General features: G+C 37.0%; 1 protein-coding gene across 2 annotated transcripts; it reads right to left on the reverse strand.

Moving 5' to 3' along the window:
* Window positions 1-2,511: 2,511 nt before the first annotated feature.
* MAPK1IP1L (mitogen-activated protein kinase 1 interacting protein 1 like) lies at window positions 2,512-12,992 on the reverse strand. Of its 2 annotated transcripts, none has more exons than XM_079121407.1 (3): window positions 6,217-6,238; window positions 4,851-5,558; window positions 2,512-3,860 (listed from the first exon to the last, which is right to left on the reverse strand). In XM_079121407.1, exons 1-3 carry the CDS (start codon window positions 6,232-6,234, stop codon window positions 3,849-3,851), a joined length of 738 nt encoding a protein of 245 aa, XP_078977533.1. In that variant the 5' UTR covers window positions 6,235-6,238; the 3' UTR covers window positions 2,512-3,848. The 2 variants fall into 2 exon arrangements, with proteins under 2 accessions (XP_078977533.1, XP_078977532.1); XM_079121406.1 differs by lacking the exon at window positions 2,512-3,860 and adding an exon at window positions 12,912-12,992 and having other exon boundaries at window positions 4,140-5,558.
* Window positions 12,993-17,303: the final 4,311 nt, after the last annotated feature.

The raw sequence follows: 17,303 nt of genomic DNA on the forward strand, positions 1-17,303 counted from the left end.
TGGTTATTTTATTGGCAATTTTTGTTTCCCTTGGCAGAATTCTGAAAATAAAAAGAACAGTGTCTGTCTTTTAATAATATTGCTTTACTAAGTTTACAGTCTTCCCTTGAAGGATGCCCACCATTTTCTAAGCACTTTATTAGTGATTTTTCCGAATTTAGGTTTATGCTTTTCAAATAATGGTAATACTTGAAGGTCTGTGTAACTTCTGAAATCTGTGACCTGGCATTTGATGAAGCTGGTTCTACCTCACCTGGGGTGAGAAAGACACTGGCACTGATTATTTAGAAGTGCAGGCAACGGACTGATATGCAAACCAGTCTTAATGGAAATTTTTAGAGTTATTTTCACCTATACCAAGATTCAAAAACTGTACATTTGAGGATAAAAGGCAGCACTAATTATTTCTGAGGTAATGTATATCATGGGCAAACTGACTTATAGAAAATATTTCATTGTAATTGTGACTTAGGCCAAAAATTTACCTCTTTGCTTCTTTGAACTATTATTCTCTACTGAAAACAATGGCAAAATGGACAAATAAGGAAGATGGTCCTTGGTTAATTAAAAAATGTTTATTCCTGAATAATCAATATATTCTTTACACAATAAGTCAGAGCTGTAAACAGCATCTTCAAAAGCATGAAAAGGTGGCAGGTGAGACCTGGACAAGCCCATGTATTTGTGAAAGTCCTTCATTATTTATTATTTAGGTGCTGGGGATTGAACCCAGGGGCACTTAATCACTAAGCCACATACCCTACACTTTTTAAGTTTTGAGACAGGGTTTCCCTAAATTGCTTAGGCTGGCTTTGAAATTGAGATCCTCCTGTTGCAGCTTCTTGAGTCACTAGGATTACAGGAATGTGCCACCATGCCTGGATGAAGTCCTCCTTTAAGGAGTACTGAATTTTTAATAATTGTGTGTGAATGGGATCTAAGGTCTAGGTTTCTGTTTTTCAAGGTTATTTGTGGATTCAATATTTTAAAACTTAAAAAAAGATTCTAACTCCAGAACACCATTATTCTTGAACATAGTCCAATTATTTAATTCTTATATGAAACCCAAATGTAAACATATCATATTTGATGTGTATTCCTTAAGACCAAATATGCTTGCCAACGTCTTTCCATAAACCAATCTTGGCCTAGCCTGACTTGTTTTATTTATATATTTATTTTTGGTACTGAGGATTTCAACTAGGGGCTCTTTACCATTGAGCTACATCCCCAACCCTTTCTTAGATAGGGTTTAAGTTGCTGAGGTTGGCCTCAAGCTTGAGATCTCTTGCCTCAGCCGCCCAAGTCACTGGGGTTACAGGCGTGTGCCATTACATCAGGCATGACTTGTTTTAAAAGCATTATTTTCCTACAAAGAGGAAAACCCCATATGCTATTCCTCATTTGTTCACTGAAACTTTTGCTTCTTATTTCCACCCTAAACTTATAATCTTTTGGCCCAGAGTACCCACAAGAATTGAGACATCCCCATTGCAAACCCTGGACAATTGAAGAAATGAGCTCTACAAAGATAAAAGTACCAGTCATAAAGTCCTTGGAAACAAAGTCATAGTTACAATGGCACTATGGGTGACTAGCAACGCTATTAAATACATTTAGGAGTAGTAATTTCAAATCTTGGCTTCATGGCCCTTCAAATTCTCTAGCAAAAGATTTTCTCCTGTAATAAATGGACTCCACAATTACAGATTTCCATACTTGCTACCTTTTTAGTGGTGTTACATTAAAAATTTCACCTAAAGCTGGAGTTATCTCAATTTGGGTCAGTCAAAATAACTATGAATAGAGGTATCTTTGCTGCTATCTCATTTTCCTATCTTATCCTTCCAGTTCACTGACAGCTGAATACTGACTGATGATTTAGTCTATGATACCTAAGGTTACCTGTTTTGCAGACTGGAGACTATTTTGACCAAGGTCCTAAGAGTCTTGTGGATAGATAGCTACTACCTGTCCTTATAAAGAACTGAAAGAACGACAACAACAAAAGACTACTCTTGCCACTATGTAAGAGCTAAGAACATTTCCCAGTCTGAAGACATCTAAATAAATTAGTTTCTACCTTTGCCAATTCTGAAAGCTTGAATCTATCACCTACTTAAAACAAGGGAGGTTTAAATGCTGATGTTCCTCTCAAAAGGTGACCATATTCTTTTCTTAAAAGGAGGTAGCTATCAAAGCATTAAACTGGCAGCTCTAGGCATTCTTGACATTTTAATTACTGGAGAAATAAACTACTGAATATTTTATTTCAAATAAAAAACAGAGCTCCAGCATAAATCTTTTCTATATTCATTTGAGAAATCCACAATATATTTTAGTAACCCAATGGATACATTCACAATTTCAAAATGTTACTTGATAAATAAAGTCAGATCTATCCCAAATCTAAGACTGATTTAAAGGCAAGGTGCCAAAAAGCAACCAAAGCTGTTTTGGTAGTTATAAACAATACTCAATATTTAAGCAACACAGTCACACTGCTTTAAACTCAGTTGCAGAGATCTACAATTTATTATTTTCACTGTATAAGATAATGTTTTCAAAGATGGTACTCAATTCCACTTATCTCCCTGACAACAAATACAGAACTTAACCGTTAACCATAAATACTTTACAGATTCAGGAAACTATGCAGGAGACAATGACATAGCTTAACCAGACTCTGAAAGACAGAAACATTTTTGATTCACACTTGTACAAAGAGAACAGTCATGTCTCTATGACTTAAAGTTCTCCAAACATAACTGCTATATATTCTATATGATCTGATAACAGACTCCCCAGTGTGTGCCAGTTTTCTATATAAGGGAGTCATCAGAGATGTGTTCCTTCTAAAGAACTGGGGGGTGGAGGGAGACTTCAGGGAATGGTCTGGGCAGAAGACATGCCTCAGGGTTGGTGGGAACGAAAACTACTTGTTGCAATGAAGCAATTTGGTTTGAGGTTTAACCCAAAACAATTCTTTCCTTGAGCTCTTTCCAAAGCAATATGCATAACTTATAATTCATCCTAAAGTAATACAAACAGATATCAGCTCTCCAAGAATATAATTTACATATCTCTCTGAGTGGATTAAAAAGAAAAAAAAAAGCATTAGGGCTATGGGTGCAGCCGAGTGGGGGCAATTTAACATGTGTGAGGCCCTGGGCTCTATTCCCAGCCATGCAAAATAAAATTAGTTTTCATAAAGGCAGACTTTAGAGTTGAGTTATATGATCCACATGGCAAAAATAAAACAAATCACAAGTTTTTACTAAATATTTGAGGATAAAAATGAGCAGTGGCTGGAGAATGAACTCAATATCTGACAATAATTAGTTTTAAAATGTATATCCAAAATAAAACCATAAGAGGACTACGTTTATTTATCACACAGAGCAGCTCAAAATGTTCAGAGGCATCATTTGTTTAAATCATAATGTGATTGTTTTTGAAGTTTATTTGGGGAGGGGAGTGATTATAGAAAAATACTTAGAATCTGCAACTTCATTGGCAAAATATTTTAACAATAATTCATATCATCTTAGATTTCTAAATGTGTAGTTTCATAATTTAAACAAATCGTATCAAAGAGCTATTCAATTTAATCACTCCCCCCCCATGAAAACCAAATAAAATCACACCTGAATGATTTACTTCTATGTTTTTATCTTCTATGTTCTGTACTACACATCCAAGAGGCAAATATCTTCTGAGAGGTGCAAGAGTTGTTCTTTCATGAATGCCCTCTAAGAATAGTGAAACCAGCAATTTTTATATATGCATTCACATGCATATATATGTACTTCAAAAAGCAAAGCGCCATCTCTTCATCCACTGTTAACTTAATGGTAAGACTGCAATAGAAAAAAGAAAAAGTCAACTTCTAATTTTATAAATGGAGTTTATTATTAACTCCTGTGGCTTAAAATAAATTTATTGCTTAATAAACCCAAACAGCAAGTCATCTCATTTACTATGGCATACAATTAGCAAAAAAAAAAAACTTTTCAGAGAATATATATAGAAAAGTTATACTAATGACGTTTTTACAGCTGAGGTGGGCATTTAATTTAGGTGGAGATCTAGTTAGTTATCTTGTGGGTTAACAGATCTTTTTCTTTCTTTCTCCCCCACCCCCTTCCTGTAAGGAGAATCTTGACTCTGGATACTCACTTGGCTTACCTCACAGGAGTAGGGTACTTTTTTTTTTTTTTTCCAGTCATATACCCAATAGACTCCTCAACTAAAATGTCAGCCCTATTTCAGTTTGACTGACAGTAAAGCAAGAAGTATTACATTTAACTCACAATGAGGAGTAGTAGTATAATCTCAAGCTCAATGCTGCTAGGAATCAAACAAAACTTAGGCTGAGAAACACTAGGGGAGTTGCCTGAAAGATGGGCAATGTCTGTTACATACTCAGCATCAGGTTCTCAAACACTCTCCCTCCATATCAAGCCAGACAGGAAGAAATTACTTTTATTAAACTATGCTTTAGTGTGATGCTATAAAATAATATTGAGATATAAAGAAACCACAACAAAACAGCCCAATTAAATGCATCTCAGAGTTTATCAAAGGATGCTGTTGAGAACATCATTCACTATGTTATAAACCCTTTAGAGATCTTTGGGAAATTTTTCTATTTTTAGTACCAGGAACACTTTTGCTCTTAACCTTTTAAATACTGTATGTAAAGTTTTCAAATTTACTCATTTGATATATTTGCAACCTTTAAAAGTTTTCAAAGCCTCTAATCTTCCATCCAGAACTGGGAAGAAGCAATCTTTCAGTCGTGCTTATGAAACTACTAGTGCATGTGAAGTAATTAATTGAACACTCACATGGGGGCCACCAGGCATTGGTGGAGCACCAGAAGGTCCTGAAGGCACTTGAAAAGGATTACTGGGAGTAGGATAGAGTCCTGGTGTGGGATACGATCCTGCAGGGGCAGGATATGGTGCTGGTGGTCCCCAGGCTCCTGGTGGCACAGTGCCCCATGGAACAGGTGGTGCTGACCCTGGTGCCTGGGGAGGAGGAGGAGTGGGATATGGCCCTGGAGATGGATATGGCATATTAGGAGTAGGATACTGCCCTCCCATTCCTGGTGCCCAAGGTCCAGAAGACATGGATCCCCATGGACCTAAAGGACCAGCTGCAGATGGATCTGTGGGTGCACCATATGGTCTAGGTAGCTCTGGAAAGGGCATATTTGGTGTAGGATAGGGCCCTGTGGGGCCAGGGCCTGGCACAGATGGGGCTGGATAAGGACCACCAGGTGGGGGGCATGATGGTCCAGAAGGAGGAAAGGGTGCTGGGGGTCCTGGAGGTGGTCCGGTGGGAGGCACGGAGGGATACATTCCTGTTGGTGCTGGTCCAAAAGGCACAGTGGAGGGTGTTGCACTTGGTGGGAGTCCAGATGGCACAGAAGGCGGAGCACTTGGGTTATTCCAAGGGTTGGAACCTGGCCAGCCCTGAGGAGGCTGACCAGGTTTTGTATTGCTCACAGCAGGGGTTTTGGCAGGGGAGTGTTCAGGTAGCGCATCTGCCAACTGGAATACAAAACAAATATATCTTATTTGTCTTATCTAGGAAAAGTCAACAAGATTATAATCTCAAATAGATTAGAAAATAATAGAGTGAGGGATTACAAACTTCTCTTCAAAACTTAAGCTATTCATTTGAAAAACTACGCCATTTAATATAAAACTTGAGGTGATACCTTGATTAACAAATTTACAGTGCAAATTTTTCAGAAGTTCAACTTCTCTAAATACAATCATACTATGCTTCATTTCTGTGCTGTATTAATACACCAGAGTCATTAAGAAAATAGAATTTAGAGTTAAGATCTGGATTTAAATTCTGGTTTTACTTCCAACAAGTCACCTGCCCTCTGAGTTTTCTCATTTTCAAAAACAGTTTCAGGGTTAATTTGAGGGTAAAGTAAGATACTTTATGTAATGCAATGAACATAGTGCCTGCTAGAAGATAATTTTCAGTAAATGTTGAGATTACCACTACTATAAAGGGTAAAAGAGAAGATTCACAAACACTTCTGGATACACTTTCAAACATGCTGTATCTCCGTAAATAAAGGTAAATCACCTATTAAAATCATATGCCAAAAAAATCCAAGCATCTTTTTAGAGCGGACCATTTTTTCCTCAAGAGCCAAAAAAAACTCATCAAGGATAAACATCAACTTACCGAAAATTCATCAGACATTTTCCTAAAGAAAGAAAGAAAATTTGAAAATCAGTGTTTATCATTTCTTACATAGTCTTGGGAAGTTTCTATAAATACATTATTTTTACTTACAGGGAATCATCGTTTTATTTTGTGTTCTTCTTTATAGGAAAAATTTTCCATACAAGTTCATATAGGTCTATCAACTTAATCCCTTTTAATGGCTGCACATCATATAAGAACGACTAGAAAGCAAGGAGGTTTCCGTGTTGCCCTGGTTGGTCTCCAATTCCCAGACCCAAGCAATCCTCCTGTTGTGCCTCCCAAGTAGCTGGGACAACAAGTACATACCATGAAGCCCAGTCTGATCCACACTTTAAGTTCTGATTTCTGTAGCAGTTTAGGTTGTAACAATGGTGTAGTGAACATGTCTGAATACTTAACTCTGCTCATGTGTGAGCATGTATTATCATATAAAAGTACCATGAGTGGAATTTAGAGTCAAAAGTTAACTATTTGAGAAATACATCTCAATTTACATTGTCACCCCTCTCTCTCTGGATATTATTAAATTTATATGTCATTTGTGTATTTGTGTGTGTGTGTGTGTGTGTGTGTGTGTTATTGGGGATTAAACTCAGGGATGTTCCACAAGCATTTTCCCAGTCGTTCCAGTCCTTTTTATTTTTTCACAGTCTCACTAAGTTGCTGAGGCTGGCACTGAACTTGTGATCCTTCTGCCTCAGCCTTCCAAATCCCTGGGATTACAGGAGTACACCACCATGCCTGGCTATATATCATTTAAAATCATGACAGATTAAAAATTGGCATCACATTTTAACTTACATAAGTGGAAGGTAGAATAACTTTTTTATTCTTTTGGTACCAGGGATTGAAACCAGGGGCACCTAAGCACTGAGATACATCCTCAGTCCTTTTTATTGTTTTTATTTTGAGACAGGGTCTTGCAAAGTTGCTGAGGCTAGCCTTGAACTTGTAATTCTCTTGCCTCAGCCTCCTGAGCAGCTGGGATTATAGGTGTGTGCCACAGGCCCTGTAAGAATAACTTTTTATTACTACTTAACTTACCTTTCTTTTTCTGTGAATTTGTTGTCATCGTTGGACCACATTTAGCAGAATTTAATTTTTTTTTAATTTTTTGCAGTGCTGGGGATTGAAGCTGGGGCTTTTAGATAAGTGCTCTACCCCTGAGCTATATGGTCTAGCCCCACCATTTTAGAAGTGAAATATAATTAACACTCAATAAAATGCAAAAATCTTCAATGTTCAGTTTAAGAAGATCTGACCATTGTACATGCCCCTGTAACCAATCCAAATAAGATATAGAATGTTTTCTATCACTCCAGAAAATTTACTTATGCTCCTGTTCCAATTACCTGTTCCCTACCATCACTTCTGGGTTTACTTTTGCATGTTCTTTAACTCTGTATGAATAGAATCAGATAGAAGATACTCTTTTTGCCATTGAGAATTTCACTACTTAGTGGTACCACATTCCCCTCTGCCCCACTGGTTTGTAAGATAGTAAGGAAATTAGCTGTCATATACGAGACAAAATTTTTTTATACCTAGTTCCTTTTCACTGTAGACTCCTTAAATGGCATTTTTTGGTATATAAGTTTTAATTTTTCCCTATATATGACTTCTGGATTTTGTGATGTATTTATGAAGGCCTTCTCCACTCCAAGATTAAAAAGAAAATTATATGTTTATGGTTTAAATTGTTTAAAATTTAAAATTCTTCCAAGAAATAATTGCCAAATAACCTAGCTTTCTCAACCAATTAAACTACATTTAAGACTTTATTGCTGCTACAACTATTATTTGTGGAATATTTATCACTGAATGCTCAAAGTCTTTACTTCTCTAATGCAAATTCAATTATCACCCCCAGTTTACAGCTGGAGAAAAGGAAGCTTAGTAAGTTACCTTCTTTAAAGTCTCAGAGTAGTGACAAGTAGAGAAGGGGTCAAACCCACATATAGTCTGACACCAGAGCCTAAGTTCCTAACAAACAGAGCCTCAATCACTTCCCTCAGATCTGGTGGACTCTATTCTTTTCTACTGATCTGTATGTAGTAGCATTTTTAAAACAAAACTTAGGGTCAGCTATCCTGCTTTTCCCAGACGTTCCTGAATATTCTCATGTTTATTTTTTCCATTATTATTGCGTTAAAAAAAAAGTTGGTGTTCTCACTGGAAATGCATTAAATTCACAGACTAATCAAAGGGATATTTGAGATATTTAAAATGTCAAACCTCATTTGAGAACAAAATAGGCCTTTCTTTCAAGGTATGCCTTTTTTCTTTTCTCTTTGAGCCAGAGTCTCCCTATGTTGTCAAGGTTGGTACTGAACTAGTGCTCACACAATCTTCCTGTCTCAGCCTCCATTAGCTGGGATAAATGAATGCACCAGCTAACCTGGTTTAGTTTGTTTTCTACATATTTCTTACAAAAGAGATTTCTGTAAACTTTTTTTTGTGGTTGTAACTAGGCTCTTCTCCATTATATTTTCTAATTGGTTATTTATATATATGGGAAAGGTTTTTAAAATCTTAGTGTATTATTTTCATAAGCAGTGACATCATTAAATTATCTTATTCCTAAATGTTTTTCAGTTGATTCTTTGGGGATTCCTGATAATTATAATTTTTACCTTCTCTTTCCAATATTTATGGCTCTTATATCAGTTAGGGTTTCAACAATGAAATGTCAAATGATGACAGGAACACATTGATCTTGTTCTCAACTTTCCTAGAAATGCTTCTAATGACTAAGTATGAGTCTCATTTTTAGTTTTAGATTTTAAAAAATTACAGTAAGGAAGATTTTCTTTATGCCTGTTACTAGGCTCATTTATTGCTATTTTCCTACTTAAAAAAAATTAAGACAATTTTTTTGAAGACCTTTCAGTATCTAATGAGTTGATTTCAGTTTATCCTTTGACCTATTAATACAGTTAAATCACATGAATAGACTTTTTAATATTGAGCCATCTTGCTTTTTTAAAGGTTTTATTTTTAATTATAATTTACCATGAGGAATAATCTCCTTGCTTTTTATTCAAAATACCAAAACCACACTTTGAATATATTGCAAACATAATTATCCATTCATTCCAACATTAAGGTTTGTGTTTCACTAAAATCACATTACACAATAGAAATCACAAGGATCAATGTCAGAAGAAACTATCAATGTATGATAAGTTTAAAGTTTATATAAGACTGGCATACTTTTCAAATATAGTGAGCATTTCTGAAACAAAATGGTTCCGTATCAAGATTCACATTAATTCTGGAGCAAAGAATCTTACCAATGTGACCCATTCAATTTCATATGGTCTTGTTGGTCAGGTTTCCAGAATTATTCCTTCCCTCTTAGTTTTTGAAAAATATTCAGTTAACTAGTTAAAGAATTTCATAAATATAAATTACTTAACAAACTCAAACAAATTCACAACTCTAGTTTGAAAGTTTTTAAATCAAGTGTTGAAATAATGAAGCCCAGATCAACGGAATTAGGAATAGGTCACTTCCTGTTTTTTCTCACTGCCTTAGTAAATCGACCTGCTCTTCATGCTTAAAATAAAGTGTTCACGTTAACTGGAAGCATTCCAACTTGCTCTCTAGGTTATAGTTTTATGTAAAAAAGGTTAAGAGAATAAAGAGTTGGAACATCAGTAATTCAACATAAGTAAAGTTACAGAATATGAAAACAGATTTTCTAAATAAACAGCTATTCTAAAAGAGCTGAACTATGCTAATTATTAAGATGAAGCCAATGTAAGCTTGAATTTGTCAAAAAAAAAAAAAAGTTTATAGTCAAGAAATGTTTTCATTCTTCCTTTCTGGCTTAATTTAAAACTATTACTTTCAACAATTTCCATTACGTTTTTATGGCACAATCTACCGATTATTTGAAAAACACTTCTGAGCAGCAAGAATAGTAATTTCAGATAGAGTACAAAATTTCTTTTGACATACACTAAAAAAGTAAAAACATTTCATTAACACCTAAGGTCTTTAGAGGGAATGACAAATTGTAGAAATTTAAGAAAGATGAATTCCATAAAATTACTGGCTACAAGGACAAGTAATAATTCAGAGGGACATCAAATTGTGATGGAGTGATAAATAGTACGAAACTATACAGTTAAGAGATCTGGATATCAATCCTTTCAACAAATGCAAACTATTAAACAAGAGACCATTTTCCTATAATTCATAGATACTTCACAGACAATTAAAAATAATTATATAAAGTACCATACAATATTTATTAAGAAAAGCTAACCCAGGTGTGGTGACTATAATCCCAGACACTGCAGAGGATGAGGCCAGAAGATCACAAGTTCAAGGCCAGCCCTGCAACTTAACACCTTGTCTCTTAAAACAAAACAACAACAACAACAAAAAAAGCCAGGGATGTAGCACACATTCAGGTTCAATCCCTAGTACTCCAGAACAAAAAAACGGGGAGCTAAGGTAAATCAGAATTTTTGTGTTCATTTGTTTAGCATAGGAAGGTTATACTGTATCAAAACAAATTCTAAATTAGAATATATGCTAATTTTTATTAGCAAATTTATAAGGCTATATTACATTTTTTACACTGGACAATTCAAGAAATTGGGATGGAAAAAAGTTTTGAGCACTTAAAATTCCCAGTAATACCATTTACAGTTATTCAGTTACTTTCTGGAACATATATGGTAGCAATGCTGGGCTGTGGGGAAATTACTGTGGCATGAATATTCCTGAGAAGCGGTGTTTCTGCAGTCTACAAGAGAAAAGTAAGAGAGTAGAAAGTTGTATTAGGATGAGCTCTGGGGAAGGAAAGCAGTTTGTACAAAAGTTAGGAGAGAGGCCAGAGAATCTGTAAGGAAGCACAAGCAGTTCAGATTTGCCAGAATACAGCAAGCAAAAAGAGAGATATGAAAATTTAAGCAGAAAATACTTAAACAAGGGTTTGACTCATTTCACTTAAAAGTCAGTTTACCTGAATTGACTTGTTTCTTCATCAATGTAGATGACCCAATAAAATTGTATGGGGACTAAAATCATGCTTGGAAAATAGTGGGTTGGCAAGAAATGCCAATTTCTCTTGTCTTTCTTTGTATACGAACAATATAGCATAAAATTAGAAGAGTACATTGTCTAGGTGAAACTGCAGCTCTTCACTAGTTGACTGGACTCGGGCCAAGTACAACTTTCCAAATCTCAAAGGTAAAGGGAGACAGGAATAGCATTCACCTCACTGATTTGCTATGTGACTTATATAAAATAAATTAAGAAATCTCTGCCTGGTATAGAGCAAAACCTCAACTAACAGTAACTTTTACAACCGCTATCCTCTATAAACCTTTATCTGCTGTTCTCAATTCAGAAACATTTTTAACGACTTTCCTAAGTTTGGCACAAAACTTATCTGATGGCAAAATCTGACTTGAAGCTTCATGGTTTTTATTAATTCCCACATAGATTGAATATTTACACCCAATCCTGTACAATCTATTTTCGGGGCCCAGAATCGAACCTAGGAAAACCTCTGCCACGGAGGTGCAGTCTCAGACCCTGCGAAAATATTAATGTTGAGATAATGGGGTTCTACCCCAATTTTAAAGGGGGTGTTACCTCTTTTTCTATAGCCCAGTCTTTTTAAAATATAAAATACAAAGATTTCTGGATCCCGAAACATACTGGCAGACTGGGGATGGGCATTTACAATTCCTCCTGGAAAGAAAAAGAATATACCAACATATACAACTCAAAAGTTTCTAAAGCAAATTAGTTTTGCATAGGGCGCTCAGAGGCACCACTAACTAGAAAAATTTCTATTCTTCCTGCCCAAAAAGCACTACTGAACAAAGAACTTATGAAAAACTTCTGAGGGCTATGCCCGTAATGAGTATTCGGTTTTAAAACAGGGCTTCACAACCTCCAGTAGTAAGGTTGTAATATTTTTTCGGTTCAATTTGATTTGGTGCTTCGACATTAGAACCATCATCTATTAAGAGCACGACGTTTTAAAGGTAGAGAAAAACGGTCCGGACATTTATGGGGGACCATGCATAATACGTGCTTCTAAGTCCTGAACGAATGTTGCAGAACTTGGCACTTGCAGTTTGTCACGGGTAGTCATCTAATGCATCTGTAGCAACCCTAGTTGAGCGGGTTGATAATAAGCTCAGAGATTCTTGTAAGAATCGATTCTGGCTTTTCTCTCCCTTTTTATTAGAAATTATTGAATGGAGTGATGGTAGCGGGGGTCACGGCTAAGGGGCACAAGGCCGGAAGCCCGACAGGGCCAAGCGAACAAAGGGAGTCCGGGATCAACCGGAGCGAACCGGCCACGGAGCGGGTCGCGCAGCCAGGGAAGGGGGGAGGGGGTCGGCCCGCTCCTGCTCCGCCCCGCCCCAGCCAGGCCTGACGTCAAGCGCGGAGAAGCCCGTCGAGCGCGACGTCAGCGTTCCCCGACGCCTTCTCCCTGGGGGCGGCGGGGGAGCGGCCCGCAGCGCGAGCGAAGGGGGCCAAGAGGCTCTGGCCCCGCAACGTGCCCACGGCCCAAGCACTGGAGATGACTCAAGGCACCTCGGTTACCGCGCCCGCCTCCCGGCTGCCGCGCCCGCCAACCGCGCAATCTCAGCTCCCAGCCCCCTCCGCAACCCCCAGGAGCGCCGAAGCAGCCTCACCTGGCAAGATCCAAGCCCGCAGCAGGATGTAGCAGCGGCGATGGTTCTGAGGGAAATGGACGCTGAAGGATCAGGAGCAGCTTGACTGACGGCAGCGGCGGCAGCAACACTAGCAACAGCAGCGGCAGCAGCGCGCGGCTCCTCCTGGCGCCGGAACAGGAAGCGCCGAGCGCACCGCCCCCGCCCGCGCTCTTGGACCGAGCCGCGCTCGACCCCTGCTGGGCGCCGGCGGAACTGCTCCTAAGCGCCGGCTTTCTCTTGGGCGGCGGGAAAGCTTTCCGATTGTCGAGTCCCAAGGACTCCGAGCATCACTCGTGGCTGGCTGCGTTCACGGTAGCCCGATGAAAATTGCCAGCTTGTTGGCTTGAGGGCAGATTCTGGATCCCCATGCTCGACTCCAGGCATTTCGGGTGTAGAACTCGGTCAGGCCTGACCGAGGACCCGGACCCTCCCGACAAGATTGAGCTGACTAAAAAGATCAGTGTAGGAAAGAGACGTGTGTAATGGTTTGCTAAAGGGACAGCTGCCTGTAGACTTTTCCCGATTAACGCATCTCCTCACATGTTTTTTGAATAAACATTAAATACCTACTTTGTCGGGCCCCGGAGATGGACATACGGTTCCAGACAAGGAATCTGCTAGCTAGTAATGTCATAAGTGACGTGTGTATAAAAACACATCGAGACATACGTTATTTTTATATAAAATGTACGTAGTTATCGTGTGTGTAAGCCATGAGTGGGTCAGTTGGTGGCCATTTTGATTATGAACCTCTTAAAAATGACACCAAGTGGACCTACTCCCAGTACAGGCAGTTTTTATCGGAAAAGAAGCAATAGAGGAACTTTGCATAAGACTGGGGTAGTCCTATTTTGGGATGAAGGCACAGTTCTGAAACATTACACTACCAGTGTGAAGGACCTACCCTGTCCTCAAGAGGCAGTGAATCAGCAGTGTCTGGGGTAACAGTCTGGTCTTGATAGCAAAATTTTTATATCTTGCTGTCTTTTTTTTCTTGTCTGGGGTAACAGTCTGGTCTTGATAGCAAAATTTTTATATCTTGCTGTCTTTTTTTCCTATCAATTCTAATTTTAAAATATTCGCATCAAAATGTTACCTCCTTTAGGTTAAAAAAAAAAATTTACACACACACATATACATACACCCAATTGGTATGCCTCTCACCTCACCTTAGTCCTGACCCCTGACCTTGGGTATCAAAAGCCTTTCCTTGCCTGCGAAGGGCCAGTAACGGAGCAAGGTGGAGGTTCTACCGGAATAACGACTACAAGTAGCACTTCCTTATTTACAAATTCCCCATCCAGCACTTTTTAAACTGTTCTGCTCAATCCTTTCAACCTTTCAGTTGTCAGACCTGCAATATGATAGGAAGACTTCTATCTTCTGTTCCCTTCCCTTATAACCTTAGTCTTTCACCCCAAATAAACCTTGCAGGTATAATTGCATCTTGGCCTCTGCTTCTCGAAGCCCCAAACTGATAAAAGCCAAGTGTATTACAAATGGAAGGTGTGTAAGGAAACAGACTTTTCAAATTTTTCCTTTTCAGATTCTAAGTTGAATGTGTGAGGTAAGTACATATTTTAAAAACAAAACACAAAGTCTTTGGGTTTCACATATAAGGATTTAATTAGGTGAAAAATTATTCAGATCAGATTGTTTAAACTCACATCCAAGAAGAAACATTCAACATCAAAACTAAAAGTGGAAAGTGTCTACTTTGAGGGAAAGGGACAACGTAAGGCTCATACAAGCCTGATAAGAGTAGTTTTGTGAAGTTACTACTTAAAACTGTATATTCAAGTATATATTGTTTGCACTTGGCTTATACAGATTTTATTCTATCAAAGTCAGCAAAATATTAGTAATTTCCTTGAGTTTTACACTATGGCTCTCAAGGCTGACAGCTCAGATTTGATCATAACCATGGCAAAATGATTTCTTTATTTCCTGCAAATGTAATCAACTTAAGAAGACAAATATCAATTTTACATAGACCTTATGAAGAGCAAGAGGAAACTGCAATTGTTCATCTAATTGCAGTCTAAACCATAAATTCAAATTGTACTGTTTTCTATTGTCAGATCAAGCCAAGAAAGCCTATTATGGACTACAAAAAGTGAATGTGATTCTGTAGGGTCTACTAATGAAATATTTGAAAACCTACCATCACATTATTATGTTATGGGTACATATAGCAATTATTTTCAAGTATGCTCCATGGGTCATTTCTTAACAACAGATTAACCTTCAGGAAGTCAAATGACAAGTATTATTACCTAGACTTTTTAGGAAATTAAGGCAAAGGGAGATTCAAGATTGAGTAAGCTATTCAAAATCACAAAGTAAAAGACTAACTTTGAGAAAGGATTTATGTGTGCTAAACTTCTTTCAATTATAACCATTAGTCTATATGTCTGCTTACAAGCCAATCTATTTTTAAAAGTTACCTCCATTTTTTTGTGTTCAATGTCTTAGTAAAGATTCATAGCGCTGCTCATTTCTAGTAGGTCATCAATAAAGAAAAACTCTTTGTGCTTTCTGTTCTTTCTTTAGAAATACAAGTGAATGTAAAACTGATTATGTTAAAACAAAAATGGTTAGAATATTCTTTCCCAAAGTAGAAACAAAAATTTTTCTTGACTTAAAATCTTACTCATTTGGGCACTACTTAACATTTCTAAATAAAATTATATTGGTAGGCTACTTTACATTATTTTGTTGTCTGCAGGAATGTATTATAATTAAATCTACTTTCCTGTAAAATTTGCTCTACCAAAGTCAAAATATAAACTGTATTCTGATTATAGTCAAATGTGATGAGAAATAGTTTTAATGAAAGCAGAGATCTCAAGGTTTTTGTTTCATAGGAAGGAAGTGCTCTACTACATGGATCTATAAAATGATCCAAACTTCAGACACAGGAAGTTGATAACTTGATTTATCTTCTTAATGGCTTTGGCTCATGAATAAATGATAAAATTTTGTTTTTTCTTGCAAAAAGTATAATTTACATAATGATATGGGTCCTATTGCCACACTTGTTTACTTTTTAAAGGATTTTTAATCACTATAGCATTCTTTACAAGAAGTCAAAATTTTAACTGAAAGCTGTTGTTTTGACCGCAGTTGGCCATTAGCTGAAATTCAGGAAAGAACACAGGTTTGATCACCAAATCAATAAATCTAGCCACAGGCCGACTAAAAGCTTCCTTTAATCGTCCTATTAGGTCTTCCTTTAAATTAAACCATTCCCTCTATGAATTATTTAGGTGAATGCATGGTTATAGAAACATCATATGTGACTTTTCATACAAAAATGCTAAGGAACTTAAAAAAATCCATTCAGCATATTTTCAAAAATTACAGTATGAATTAAGATGCTATAGATTAAGGGGGGGGGGCAGTGTACAGGGAGAGGATATAGGTCCTGAAAAGCTTGAGAGAAAAATAGAAAAGTGAAGTGTATTTCCTGATTAGCACAGGATGATTCCCAAAGCACAGCTAAGTGCCTGGTCCAGACAAGCTATTAGCAATTAAGTAGTTCCCTTTCACTGTCAAGTCTTTTCCCTGAGGTAATGCCTGAATTCTTAATATTTTATTTTCTTTTAGCTCCATTCTCTCTCACCAGTAAGCTCAACATATTTCCATCATTTTGAATGCTTTCTCAACTCTGGAATTTACACTTTTCAAATATTCCTAATGTTGACCTAGTGTTATAAATGTATCTGAATAGAAACTTTGTATCTTCACATTTTTATTCTCAAAATTTATTTACTTAATTATTTTGTTTTGTTTCTGCAGTACTGGGGCCTTGATCATGTGAGGCAAGCACTCTGCTACTGAGCTATATCCCCAGTCCTCATTTTATTTTGTGAGAGTTTTATTAAGTTGCCAGGCTGGTCTTGACCTCGTAAACCTCCTGTCTCAGCCTTCCAAGTAATTAAAATTACAGGAGGCACTATGCCTAGCTCAAAATTTACTCATTTCAGTTACAGTCCAGTAAATACATTTAAAAACATTTTTGATGAATTTTATAATACTGATGTTCTTCAATGTGTATTCTCACAAAAAAAGAGAAAGAGGATAATCTTTTAATATTCCAATCCCTTAATGTTTAAAAAAATTATTACTTTTTTCCCTTCGTGATAAATAATTCCCTTCTCAAGTTTTTATATTTCTACTTTCCAAATTTCTTTTCATTGTAGCAAATACCAAAGGAAAAATACAAATCATTTCAGAGTAAATTAGTTGCCTGGATGTTCTCATTAAGTAGATATTTAAGGATACACATATGGCAGTATTTTGAAAATGTTAACAGCTGTTAATACCTTGAATTGAAAAAAATATAAAAAGCCAGGGAAATACATTACA

Source organism: Sciurus vulgaris (assembly GCF_902686455.1).
Source record: "Sciurus vulgaris genome assembly, chromosome: 2".
Lineage (NCBI taxonomy): Eukaryota > Metazoa > Chordata > Mammalia > Rodentia > Sciuridae > Sciurus > Sciurus vulgaris.